Source organism: Bubalus kerabau, chromosome 2 (assembly GCF_029407905.1).
Source record: "Bubalus kerabau isolate K-KA32 ecotype Philippines breed swamp buffalo chromosome 2, PCC_UOA_SB_1v2, whole genome shotgun sequence".
Lineage (NCBI taxonomy): Eukaryota > Metazoa > Chordata > Mammalia > Artiodactyla > Bovidae > Bubalus > Bubalus kerabau.
This window is the reverse complement of record NC_073625.1, coordinates 188,925,700-188,938,361: the sequence shown is the minus strand read 5'-3', so window position 1 is coordinate 188,938,361 and position 12,662 is coordinate 188,925,700. Positions and strand designations below refer to the sequence as shown.

At 51.3% G+C, this 12,662-nt stretch overlaps 1 protein-coding gene across 1 annotated transcript; it reads left to right on the top strand.

Moving 5' to 3' along the window:
* The first annotated feature begins 3,854 nt into the window (after positions 1 to 3,854).
* On the top strand, positions 3,855 to 11,122 carry TFF2 (trefoil factor 2). Its single transcript, XM_055570132.1, has 5 exons — positions 3,855 to 3,930; positions 4,574 to 4,723; positions 5,856 to 6,002; positions 9,169 to 9,323; positions 11,018 to 11,122. The coding sequence occupies exons 1-5, from the start codon at positions 3,855 to 3,857 to the stop codon at positions 11,120 to 11,122; spliced, it is 633 nt and encodes a 210-aa protein (XP_055426107.1).
* The last annotated feature ends 1,540 nt before the right edge of the window (positions 11,123 to 12,662 follow it).

The window sequence follows — 12,662 nt, the reverse complement described above, 5'->3', positions numbered from 1 at the left end:
TGTAAATCTTGGCTAAAGTCCTTCAAAGTAGTACAAGGAGGAATTCCTTTGCACAATATATTGAAAAATGCTAAGGTTTATGTCTATCCAATTATACCCCCAAATATAATTCATCAAAGTCTCTAATTTCACTCCCTCCCAAACTCAGTACCATATTCTCAATAGTTGGTTTATCTATTTCTTTCTCCTCCCAACTTTGGCCACTTTATTTTAAGTAAATAAATTAAGTCTTGGGCTTTGGAAGTGTCTGTGACTTACCCACTCTATTGATCAGCACTGCCAAACTCCAGAAAATTGGAATGGTGGGGAGAGAAATTGTATTAGAAACACTGAACATGCAAATGTTGGTAATAAAATTTTTCTTTTTCCCCCAATGACAGTGTAAAAGTGAGATGTTATCCTAGTCAGCAACATCGTGAGGGTTTAACCAGGCATATGAGACACTGGAGATCATTTAATAAACCCTCATTTCAGCTCTTGTTTCACAGATGAGAAAACTAGTCCAGAGAGGAGAAGAGGCTTGCCTTACTCATTTGCCCCTACCCAGGTCTAAGTATTATTTTGAGAATTTCAGGAGGAAGTTTGGGTGATCCATGATGTTAGGTGGTAGATTCCTGCTCCCCATCTCCCGGGTGCCAGGTACCCTCACCAAGCAGGTCTAGTCTGTGCAGATTCTGGGTTAGGTTCTAGGGTTTCCAAATGAAAGAGGCATAGGTCCCATTCTGTATATAACCCTACACTTTCTGTGTGTTTGGGAAAACTAATTTTCCATATAGACTATAAAATGGGGCTGATCTTTTTAACTCTTCCTTTGGATTGTGGTAAGAATTAAATGAGATGTAGCATGTGAAATCATCAGAATATCAGCTGGCGCAAAATTAACCTGCAGGGTTAGCTGTTACCTTCAGTACAATGAATAAAGGAGCCAGAAAAGTAAAACTCCACTTAAAATGAAGATGTGACTGTGCGGTGAATCTAGTGAGCTTGGGGGAAGGGTGAAGGGCACTTGTCTTTTCTCAGGGAAGGAGGCCTTCCTGGATGGAGTGGCTCCTGAGTCAAGAGCTGAAGGATGGACAGGAGTTAGGAAAGCAAAGAGTAGAGGAAGAGTTTTGCAGAGAGACAATGGCATTCAGGCAAAGGGTCAGAGGTCAGGCTATGTCAAGAGGGCTAGATGCTTACATTAGGAAGGAGACCTGACAACAGAGAGGGTGGGGGCTAAGAGCAATCCAGCTCATAAAGGGTCTTGCTTTCCGTGCTCAGGAAACTCACGCTTGGGCTTTACCCTTCAGGTGGGGAGGCATGAGGGGGTGGCAGAGGAGTGGCATATACTGACTGTCACTTTATAAAGGTAATCAAGGCAGCAGACTTACATCTGGATGGGGACAAAGCTCTGGCTGATCGATTAGTTAATAGACAGTTGTACAAACCAGGGGAGATATCACGAGACTAGACTGGGCTGCAAACACAAATGCCGACAGAGACCAACAGCTGCCATAGCTGAATAAATCCAGCCAGGTGGGCAGTGGCTGCAGCAGACAGGAGAACTCATGCCCTGCATCGAGAGACCACCACAGCTTCAGCCGCTTTTGGATTCCTTGGAGGATAGGTTGGCAAGTTACAGCTGCCTACAGCTTTTGTCTAAAAAATTAAAAAAAAAAATTTATATTAGGTATGTTTTCTTCAATTAGGCTGTGAATCTAGAGCCACTCTAAATATATATATATATATATATATATATATATATATATATATATATATACATTTTTGAAAAGTATTTTGCCTTTATTTTTAAAGGGGTTTTCCATGAGTATAGAATTCTGACTTGACAAGGTTTTCTCTTTTAGCACTTAAATATCATTTTAGCACTTAAATATCATCTTAGCACTTAAATTTCATTTTGTTGCCCTCCATATTGCATTGTTTCAGATGAGAGATCACTTGTAATTCTTAACACACTCCCCTGATTGCGGTGTGTCTTCGGTTGCTGTAAAACTTTCTCTTTTTCTTCTTGTTTGTTTGACTTAGTTGCACAATGCGGGATCTTTTTTAAGATGCATCTTCAAGGAGCCTAGGTGACACTGTGGCTCAAGGTCGGTGTCCAGTCCCCAGCCTGAGCTCATGTGATGGGAGTCACCCAACTCCCATCAGAGTCACCCAACACAGCTTAGAGGCTATTCTGTGGGCACAGGTCCACACTCAGGGGGGTGCCGCTCACACTGTAGACATTGCATCTTCCATAATGACTTCCCCACAGGTGGAAGTAGCTTGTCTTGAAGAAAATGTGCCCTTTTCTAAAAGCAAAAAGTGCCATGTGGACGGATGGTGCCCTGGTGGGAGCCCAAGGAGCTCCACCTCCGATGGAAGCAGAAGGAGCTCCCCAAGGAGGATGCAGGCCAGAGAACAAGGGGCTGATGAGCCGTCTCTTTGGCATGGATCAGCTGGTTTCAGCAGGAATCCTGAAAAGGCCTGGATGGGACAGCGGGAAGCTGGGCCAAGAGGGAAGAGGCAGAGAGGAAAGTGGGGCTGAGAGCCTGGAAGAGAAGACTCAGGGTCTTGTGTCCTGGTGGTGATGAAGGGTGACAGAGACACAGGTGGGGAAAGGTGACTTTTTCACAGTTTGATAAGACAGAGCCCCAGGGCTGCTCGGCAGGGCTCTAGGCAGAGGTCCAATCTGTAGGCGCTGGAACTGGAGCTGGCAGAAGCCCCGAGCATGCAGGTCTGCTCTCCAGACTCGAAGACCCAGAGTTCCAGACTCCATACACCTTTGGGTTCCTGGCTGCTCAAGCCGTGCTTGACAGATTGGTGGTTCCCAGAAGCGCCCCAGTGTTGGGGCATTCATGAACGTCCTTGACCTCACCCCATCTCTCCTCTATTCCCATGGGGTGCATTCTCCCCATTTCTCTTTTGTCTCTTTGGGTCCCATTTTCAGACCCCTTCCCCTGGAGCATCTTATGTTGAGCACAGGCTGGTTCACAGGTGCCATCTTTTAGAAAACAGACAATTATCATGGAAGAAAAGAAGTGGTGGCAACAGTGGAAAGGAACCTGCCTGCCAAAGCTGGAGACTTAAGAGACAGGTTTGCTCCCTGGGTTGGGGAGATCCCCTGGAGGAAGGCATGGCAACCCACTCCAGTATTCTTGCCTGGAGAATCCCATGGATAGAGGAGCCTGGTGAGCTACAGTCTGTAAGGTTACAGAGTCAGACATGAATGAAGTGACTTAGCATGCATGCAGGCTTGGCTGACATGAACTTGTCACTTTTACACTCATCTGAGGCTGTTCATTTTACCCTGTCAGCCTCATCTCCATGGTGATCCATCCCTTCCCCAAGATAGAGACAAGGAGATACAGACCAGGGACCAGGAGCCCTGGAGGAGGGTCTCCTGCCATTCTCCTGTTCCTGCGGAAGGGGTCTGCTCTGACTGCAGTTGGCTCATTTTCCCTGGTAGCCTTGGGCCCAGGACTTGAAAATTGCTGTGGTGTTAGCCACGTGCTTTATCAGGAGAAATCCCTAACTTCTCCCTTCCTGGGTGGGACCCGCGAGCGCCTGGCACCACATGTGCTGTCTTCCACGTCGGCATCCTGGCATGACCCGGCTCCCTGCCTGGGGCAGGGGGGTGGCCTGGCTGTGCTTGCAGAAAGCCCAGTGCTCTGCTCTGTCACCCCTACCCCCCACTACCTGCTGGCCAAGCTATCGCAACTCGTTTTCCTAACAAAGGCCTCAAATCGTTGGTGCCACAGGCAGAGACGAGTTTATCTTGCTTGCTGAGCAAACAGAGAGAAGCTTATAAAACACCCCTGGCAGCGGGGAGTGTGCACTCTTCTGGTGGCCCTGGGGTGCAGATGAACGTGGACATGGGACCCCGAGGCACTTGGCTCCTGGCTGCGCTTCTGCTGGGTCTGTGCGCCCTGGCGGGGGCCCAGAAACCAGGTAAGTGGAGATTCAGGTCCCTGAGGGGACGTGGAGCATCCGAGCCAGCGAGCCTGGGAGCCTTCTAGAACCCAGAGGGTGGGGGTGGTGGGATGTGAGGTCCTTGCCTCCTGCCCCCTGGGGGTCTCTGTTTGTATTAGTTTCCCTGGAAGAGAAAATGTGGATGGTGGGGAAGCAGGTGGGAAGGTGTCCTAGGACTGGGGATGCTGGCCATGCAGCTGGCTCCTACATGCGTCCACCCGCTTCCCACCATTCATGGAGGACAGTGGGGGAGAGGGGTGAGACATCCCAGGAGGACCCCCTTCGGGATCGGTCAGGGTGGCCTTGGGTGTGGGTGGGCCAGCTCGAGGAGGAGCTGGGTAGGAGGCCCATCAAGGTCTCCCAGAGGGTCCGACTTGCTCACTTTCATCCTGACCTTGGCCTGAGTCCATCTGTCCACCCTCTTGCCAGAAGGTTTTATTTTTAAACTAATAAAACACTTTCAGCCAAGCCTTGTCAATTCCTCTGAAGGACGCTGCGTGGTTCAAACACGAGCGAGATAAGACGGCCTTTACAAGGCCAGAGCGGAGCCGATGGAGCATCCTGGACGTGCTGGCGGGCGGGGGCACATGTAGGGGGCTGGCTGACCTGGGCTTCTTTGCAGACGCCTGCCAGTGCTCGCGCCTGAACCCGCACAACAGGGTGAACTGCGGCTTCCCGGGCATCAGCAGTGACGAATGCTTCTCCAGAGGATGCTGCTTCGACTCCAGCGTCGTCGGGGTCCCTTGGTGTTTCAATCCCCTCCCGAAGCAAGGTAACGGGCAAGGTCCCCTCCTGAGCCCCGGCCAGCAGCCCAGGACCCAGCTTCCCCAGGCTCTCTAACCACCCAGGCCAGCCCAAGGGAAGAGAAAACGCCCTCTGCCTCCTGTGTCCACATTAGATCCCGAGGGTGAGATGTTTGTCCTTTTAGGGAGACTTCAGGGGATCCGACTGCTTGACTGTATTTGAAGGAAGAGCGAGTCTCAGGACCCTCTTGGCTATGGCTCCTGAATCAGCTCCTAAGGGACATAAAGGCATTAAAATCAGAATGTTATTAACATAACTGCAAACAGACCCCAAATGTTAAGAAATTAAGTTAAGGCTTCTAGAGTCATCTTTTGAGAGTCAGTTTTGTATCTGTGCATATTATCAACTTAAAAAGTCACCTGTTTCAAGGCAGGCACACAGAGTTCTGTCTGCAAAGCAGATCCATTTGTGTGGAACTCAGCGCCTTGGGTCCCGTCCACACCCCTCACGGGTGGTGGTCGGAGGCTCCCGGGCTGTGGGGAAAACGGAACTGACTGCAGGTGGTCGGTTTGTCTATCGCCAAGGTTCATCCAGTAGTGGAAGGATCCTTGGGTGTCAGTTCTTTGTATTAGTATTAGTCAGTATTAGTCACTCAGTCATGTCTGACTCTGCAACCCCATGGACTGTAGCCCACCAGGCTCCTCTGTCCAAGAGATCCTTCAGGCAAGAATATTGGAGTGGGTTGCCATTCCCTTCTCCAGGGGATCTTCCCAACCCAGGGATCGAACCCAGGTCTCCTGGATTGCAGGCAGATTCTTTACCACTTAGCTACCAGGGTAGCCACTCAATTCTTGGTCAAATGCTTTATAACTTTAAAGGATCCTCCCAAGAGGTAGTGTGGGCAACTCCATTTTATAGAGCCATGTCAAGTCCAGGGAGATGAAGCAACTTTCCCTCTGACTTTGGGTATCAGGAAGAAGGGGTGGCCACCCGCTGGTGCCCACCTTTAGTCTAGGGGTGACAGTCCCAGGATCCCCTGTTGCTACCCTGAACCTGTGAGCCCAAGATGCTCCCCTAGCAGGATGGGATGGATGTGTCTGGCTAATGAAATAGCCTAACTGCATCCCCTTGTTGTCCCCAAACCCGGTGGTGCCTTGCAGAGTCAGAGGAATGTGTCATGGAGGTCTCGGCCCGCAAGGACTGTGGCTACCCCGGCATCAGTCCTGAGGAGTGTGAGTCCCGGAAGTGCTGCTTCTCTGACACCATCCCCCAAGTGCCCTGGTGCTTCTTCCCCATCTCCGTGAAAGGTAACGTCGGAGAACACAGGCAATTGCCCAGACACAGGCAATTCTCAGGGGCAGTGGGAGCCAGGGTGGGGGAGGTCCTCAGCTCGCCAGGATGCCCAATGCCAGGCCCCCAGACCCCGGGGGTGGCCAGTTCAGGAAAAACCGTACTCATGTGGGAGCTCACCGTTACTGTGAACCGTCTCAGAAGTCAATTCGAGAATGTTCTCAACAAGGACAGCTTTTTTTTTAAAAAAAAAAAAAAAAACTAAGCCCTCGGGTCTTCCCACTGTGTCTTTTCTGATGGTTGTATAAAGCACCTGACCCTCAGCCGCGGCCCCAGGTCCCAGCACAGTTGGCTGGTGTCACTATTTTGGGTGCTTCCGAATGCCTTGCCCTGCGCTGGGCACCATGGGTAGGATCCAGAGCAAAGCAGATGTGGTCTCTTCTCTTGCGGACCCTGATGCTCTCTCCCGTGACCATGGGTGACTGGTCCTGCCCCAGTGCCAGTCCCGGGGGGCCATCTCCTTCCTGCCACCCCCTTCCTGTCCCTGACCCTGAATTCGACAAGGAAAGACCACATGTTTCCAAAAGATGGGAAGAATGCATCAGTCCTTTAAGGAAATCAGGATGTTCCAAAGAGCACGCTTTTTCTTTCAGAAGTTTCCAAGTGATTTTTTGAGTGCCCTAAGGGTCTACTTGGAAAACTATCGATTATTTGAGGAGAATGGACCCCCAGAGGGCATCTGGCTGTGTCCCTGCAGGCAACTTCTTCTCCAGCAGGGATGGCTGGACAGAGATCTGTAGTCCCCAAAACCCATGGAGCCTCTTAGCCTGGATTCCAGGCTTCCTGGCACTCTTACCAACCATCTTGTTTTTAAATTTCTAGACTGTCATTACTAAGAGGCAGTGGCTTCAGAGAACCCTCCAGGCTCCTTGGATGTGCCGAAACAGAAGAAGAAACTCACCATCTTACAGTTTCGGATTTCATGTTTCCCCAACTCCTGGGTTTTCGTCATCTGCTTTTTATCCCTTTCAATGGCTTCACATATGATTTCTTCAAATAAAGAAAGCCCTTAAAATCTGCTAAGTTCCATGTTGGCTTCATTGACACAGAGGTGGCCAAAGCTTGTGAGCGTGTGTGTTTGAGAGAGAAAGTTATTGAGAGTACATATACGTGTTGTGTGTAACTTTAATATTCTTTTATCTGCTTTAAGAGCAAGAATTCATCTAATAGGTTCAGGCTACTCTGACAGTGAAAATGTATTGTATGTAAGGAACTTTGGAATCCATGATCCCTTTAAAACTCTCATACTCAATCACTGTATAAAAATTCAAAGACTTTACCTGTAAAAAATTGGCTTCTCTGGTGGCTCAGTGGTAAAGAATCCACCTGCAATGCAGGAGACACAGGTTCGATCCCTGAGTCAGAAAGATCCCCTGGAGAAGGAAATGGCAACCACTCCAGTGTTCTTGCCTGGAGAATTCCATGGACAGAGGAGCCTGGCGGGCCACAGTCCATGGGGTTGTAAGAGTCGAACACGACTTAGCAACTAAACCACCATCACCAAATCCCTAAAAGCATATTAGAAATTACAGGCTACTCTTGGAGTAACAAATAATTTCAGATTGCAATTACAAAACTGCTTTTACAAATGCATCACTGAGTGCTTGCTTTTGAAATTCATGCAAGTTACCCTAATACCGCTTCCAAAAGTGAGTGGAGGACTTGGGCTTCTGTGCATCCTCCCCTCAGCCTGGGAGCGAGCGGCCACAGCACTGTGCTGTAATTGGAAAGCTGTTCTGAAGAGGAAGTCTGAAACTTTCATCAAGGCTTCTATGCGGCCTATGGGAAGGTCGTGGCGTGAATGATATTTCGGGCACCGTGGTGAAGGGGTCCTGACATTCTGCCGCGCAGCGGTGGGGGTGCAACATGGGTGATCCAAGGCCGGACTCTCTGTGGCCTACCCCTCCCCGCTTCCTCCTCCCCCAGCCTGGGCCCACAGTCACCCCAGAAACCCAGGGCCTCTCCTGTGTGACAGTGGCTTTGCACTGCAAGGCGGGAATTCTACAGTGCTTTTTCCAGGTAGAGACTTGGCTCCACATCCGCTCTCAGGACACCGATTTTGAGAAAAGGGCCCCGCTCTGCCTTAGGTCAGTGTTGCGTCTTTATCTTGCTAAGACACACACATAAATCCCATAAAACAATGGCTCTGGCTGGAACACGGGGTCTGAAACACTCAAGACAAGTGGCTCAGTGGTTGTGAATTGATTAGTCAGCAGGTGCCTTGTCTTCTCAACTTGTCCTCACGTGCAGTTTATGAGTCCCTGAGTCAGCCTCCCCACCCATCGCAGAGCCAAGTCAAACCCCACCATTGACGTATTGGGGAAAAGGTTTGACACATGAATTATTCGTACCTGCACTCCCGGACCCGGAATTGGGTGCTCCTGTTCCTGGCGCCAGGCCGTCTGGGTTTTAGGATCTGGTGGAGCCTCTGGTCTCAGGCTCCTGTTCCGGGGTTGCACGTGTTAGTCCCTCCGCTGTGTCTGCCTCTTTTCCACCCATGGACTGTAGCCCACCAGGCTCCTCTGTCCATGGGATTTCCCAGGCAAGAATACTGGAGTGGGTTCTCCTCCAGGGGATCTTCCCGATCCAGGGATTGAACATGGATGTCCAGCATTACAGGCAGATTCTTTACTGTCTGAGCCACCAGGGAAGCGGGTAGAGGCGCCCTGATTCTTTTGCAGGAATCCTCTTCTCACGCCCCATCCGCAATCCCACCTCCTCTCACAGATTCTCTCTGATGTACGCCCCCCTCATTTCCCAGATGACTCCTTATGGCCCTTCTGATAGCTGAGTGCAGATTTTTAAGCAATTTCAGTGGCATTCTCTGGGCTTGGGGGTTCTTAGGCTGTTTTAATCTGTGTGACGTATATCTCTAACTCCTCTTGCTCCAACACCATTGACTACAGAGAACTGCCTGGTATCTCAGTGTGGTTCGGAGCGGCCCCCGATCTCCTTCTGTAAGTGGCCCACGGGCCCGGGGGACGGGGGTACCCTTGTTGTCCCTGGAGCAGCAGCTGGAGACATTCAAGCCTCCCTCAAGCTTCCCCCCACCATCAGACAATCAACCTTTCGTTCACCTCTGTTATGCCTTCTTCCCTCCCTCTCCCCCTCTGCTCCCTCCAGAGGTGCTCACTGCCCCGCTGGGCTCAGCTGGGAGGTTGCTGATGGTGCAGAAGGGTGGGCTGGGTGCAGAGGGTCTGGTGGGGGATGGGACTCACTCCCACTGTCCTGGTCTCTGGGCCCCGGGGTTCATCCAGGTCTTTGGCCGGCTGGCTCAGGTGATGAAGGTGCTTTGAGAGGCAGTCACAGGGGACCAGGGGAGAGGGGGCCAGGCAGGTCCTGGGAGAGGGACAAGAGGAGACGTCACAGTGCTTGTCACAGTGACCTTGGGGAGGCTGTCTTATCACTGAGGTTTTCAAGTGTCCTGTTTGTCGTTCGTGGGTGATGATTGTGTCCCCAGCAAGGTCGTGGTGGGAAATAACGTGTGTGAGCTGCCTGGCGCACTGCCGCTCCCAGTAAACGCATCTCCTCCCAGGACCGTCTGCTCCTCCTGTCCTGACACCTAGCGGGCCACTCAGCGGCCTCGGGTCTAAGAGTCCTTCCCCCTGCGCTGCAGTGCAGCACAACTGAGTCCAGAGCGGGCGTGGGTCCTCAGAACGTGCGTTTATGTGTTATGTTCATTACATGCTCACTGTATGTTGAGTGTACATACAGTGGATTCCATTATTCAGGGCAGTTCTCTTCTATGAAATCACTGACCCCAAATGAGCAAATCATGAACAATCAGGATTGGGGAAAATGCAGAGCTGGGTGCCTTAGGGCCTCTTGGCCAATTTCATCAACTGACCAGCACGTGACCTTGCTTGGTGTGTGTTTCTGCGTGAAGACCCCTTAGTAGTAAAAGTATGGCACCCACGAGGAAGCCAGGAGACAGTGGGAACCCTGGGTTGAGTGGGCTAAGGTGGATCCTGGCTCCCACGTCACGGAAGGCCGTGCGGGTGTCTGGAGCTGATGTGGCGAGAGGGTATGAACACAGACTGGCTGCTGCAGGAGGGTGGAAATGAGGAGACTGGCGATCGAGGATTTGGGGTCACATACCAGCTGGTATCAAAAATCTGCCCTCTGATGATTTCCCGGAACCACTGTGTTTTGAAGCAGAATGATGAGGGCCGATAAGCAATTATGGACAAGATTCTGGAGGGAAGGCTGTGATGGACACTACAAAATGAGCATTCTCAGGGACCCTGTCATTTTCACTTGTATTTGCCTCTCTCTCCTTTTCTCTTTTTTTTCACACAATGGTGAGAGATATTTGTCAGTTTTCACAATCAATAGCCAGACAAAAAATAAAAGATAATTACAGTTGCGAAAGGAAGATAAAATAAAGACAACTGATTTAATATATGTTGTTGTTTCACTAACGCTGAGCTCACCCCAGAGCCCCGTAACTCACACCTCCAGGAGGCTCCTCTGATGACCGTGCTTTCTCCGGAGGGCACAGCTCAGTCTCTTGCACTTGGGACATGAGACAGCACTCTCACTGTGCTCGGGTCATGGGAAAAGCAAAATCACCAGCTACAAGCACAAAAATATGAAAAACAAGGTTGTGAAAAGGCCCCGAAGGGCCCCTAGTTTATAGGGTGAGCTGAAACAAGAAGGCAGGGTCGCCCTGGGCCCTCAGTGGGGGACGCTCAGCGTCTCCCTGCCGTGCGTAGGCTTGCAGAGCTGATAGCCATAAAAGCCAGGCAGCACCGACTCTGGGGATACATACAAGTTACAGTGAGCCGGCGAATCTGCAGACAGAAAGCCTGCGAATCATGAGGATCAACTGTGTGTTCATAATAGTTGTTATATTCATTATACATATATTTTGGAGATGTGATTCACACTCATAAACACCTCAGATGTTGCTTTGGGGTTCAGGGGGCCAGCCCCTCTGCTGATAACCCCTTCTCCCCGCTTCTGCCTAAAGAAAAAGGAGGAGAGGCCACAGCCCAACCTGACCTCCACGGTGCCCACCATGGCGACCTCCTCAGTACCCCCCACAGGGCACCATGGAATTAGGGGGCTGCAGTAAGTTTACATACCAGATCTCCAATATACATATGTTGGCTCAGTGTAAAGAACCTGCCTGCCAATGTGAGAGATGTGGGTTAAATCCCTGGGTCAGGAAGATCCCCTGAAGAAGGAAATGGCAACTCACTCCAGTATTCTTGCCTGGAGAATCCCATGGACAGAGGAGCCTGGTGGGCTACAGTCCATGGGGTTGCAAAAGAGTCGGACATGACTTAGCAACTAAACAACAATATATATTAATATATATGCATTGCACTTATCTTCTGTAACAGTTTCTGTATCAAGGCTGCTTCCTAGCCGGGTGACCTTGGGCAAGTGACTTAGGTGGTTGGTATCTAGTTTTACTCATGTGCAATGTGGGAGGTATTAATAGCACCTTTTTCTGTGGGCTTGTTGTGAGGATTCTATGAGTTAAACCCTGAGATGTGGTTGGACCAGTGGGGGGCACATGGTGAGTGCTTCATGAAAGTGACTAGTTACTGTTGGATTCACATGTACCGACCGCAACAGTCCAGGCCCCATTACCTGGGGGTACAGAAGGGATCTCCCTTGTCTCAGTGCCAGGTCATCAGCCCCTCCAAGGTCCCCCCTGCTGATACAGGAAGGCTAATCCCTGCCAGGTCCCCTCCTTGGGGAGCCTTCTGTGGCCCTGGCTAAAGTGGTGGTCCAGGGGGGCAGCTGTCCCCACCACAGGCTGCATCCCAACTGCTGGACCCCTGGGAACACCCTGAGGGTCTGCCTGCTGGCAGCATTCCTGTGGAATGAGTTCAACTCAGTTCAGTTGCTTAGTCATACCCAACCCTTTGCGACCTCATGAACCACAGCACACCAGGCCTCCCTGTCCATCACCAACGCCCAGAGTTTACCCAGACTCATGTCCATTGAGTTGGTGACACCATCCAACCATCTCATCCTCTGTCTTGAAATGAGAGGAGACTTCATTTTCCCTCTTGCTATACTTGGTGGGGATCCTGGCAAGGGTGCTGAGCCTCGGGGCCCCACAGCCTTGAGAAAGCAGCCTTGTCTTCCGTGCTGACGCATGGTGTCCTCTGCAAACCACGAAGCTACTGCTTCAGGGCCACACACACAGAGTGGAGGGTGCTTCTGGGGTCTGTGCCCCTCAGCACCACCTGGGCGGTGAGCAGAGCCCCTCCCCCTGGCTGGTGGCTTGTCCGTCCAGCCACAGCGAGGTGACCCCATGCCTCCCAGCAAGCTCATCCAGGCAGACTCAGGGCTGTGCCCTCACAGATCACTACTCTCCCCAGCCTGGTTCCCAAGGCCCGTTCCCACTGGTCAAGCCCCTCCCCTTCAGCCCTGAGCCCTTCTGTTTACACAGCCCCAAGGCTTGTCCCTGTCCCAAGGCCTGTCTGCATCTGTGTGAAGAGCTGTAAGGTGTTCCAGGACACTGCTGGCAGCTTCCTGAATGCCCAGATCGATGGCAACCCAAGGAGTCATTTCAATCCACGGTCCCAGGGCTGGATCCCTGCTCCAAACCAGCCAGGCCTCCCTGGCAGCTCAGACGCACACCCAGGAGTCAGTTG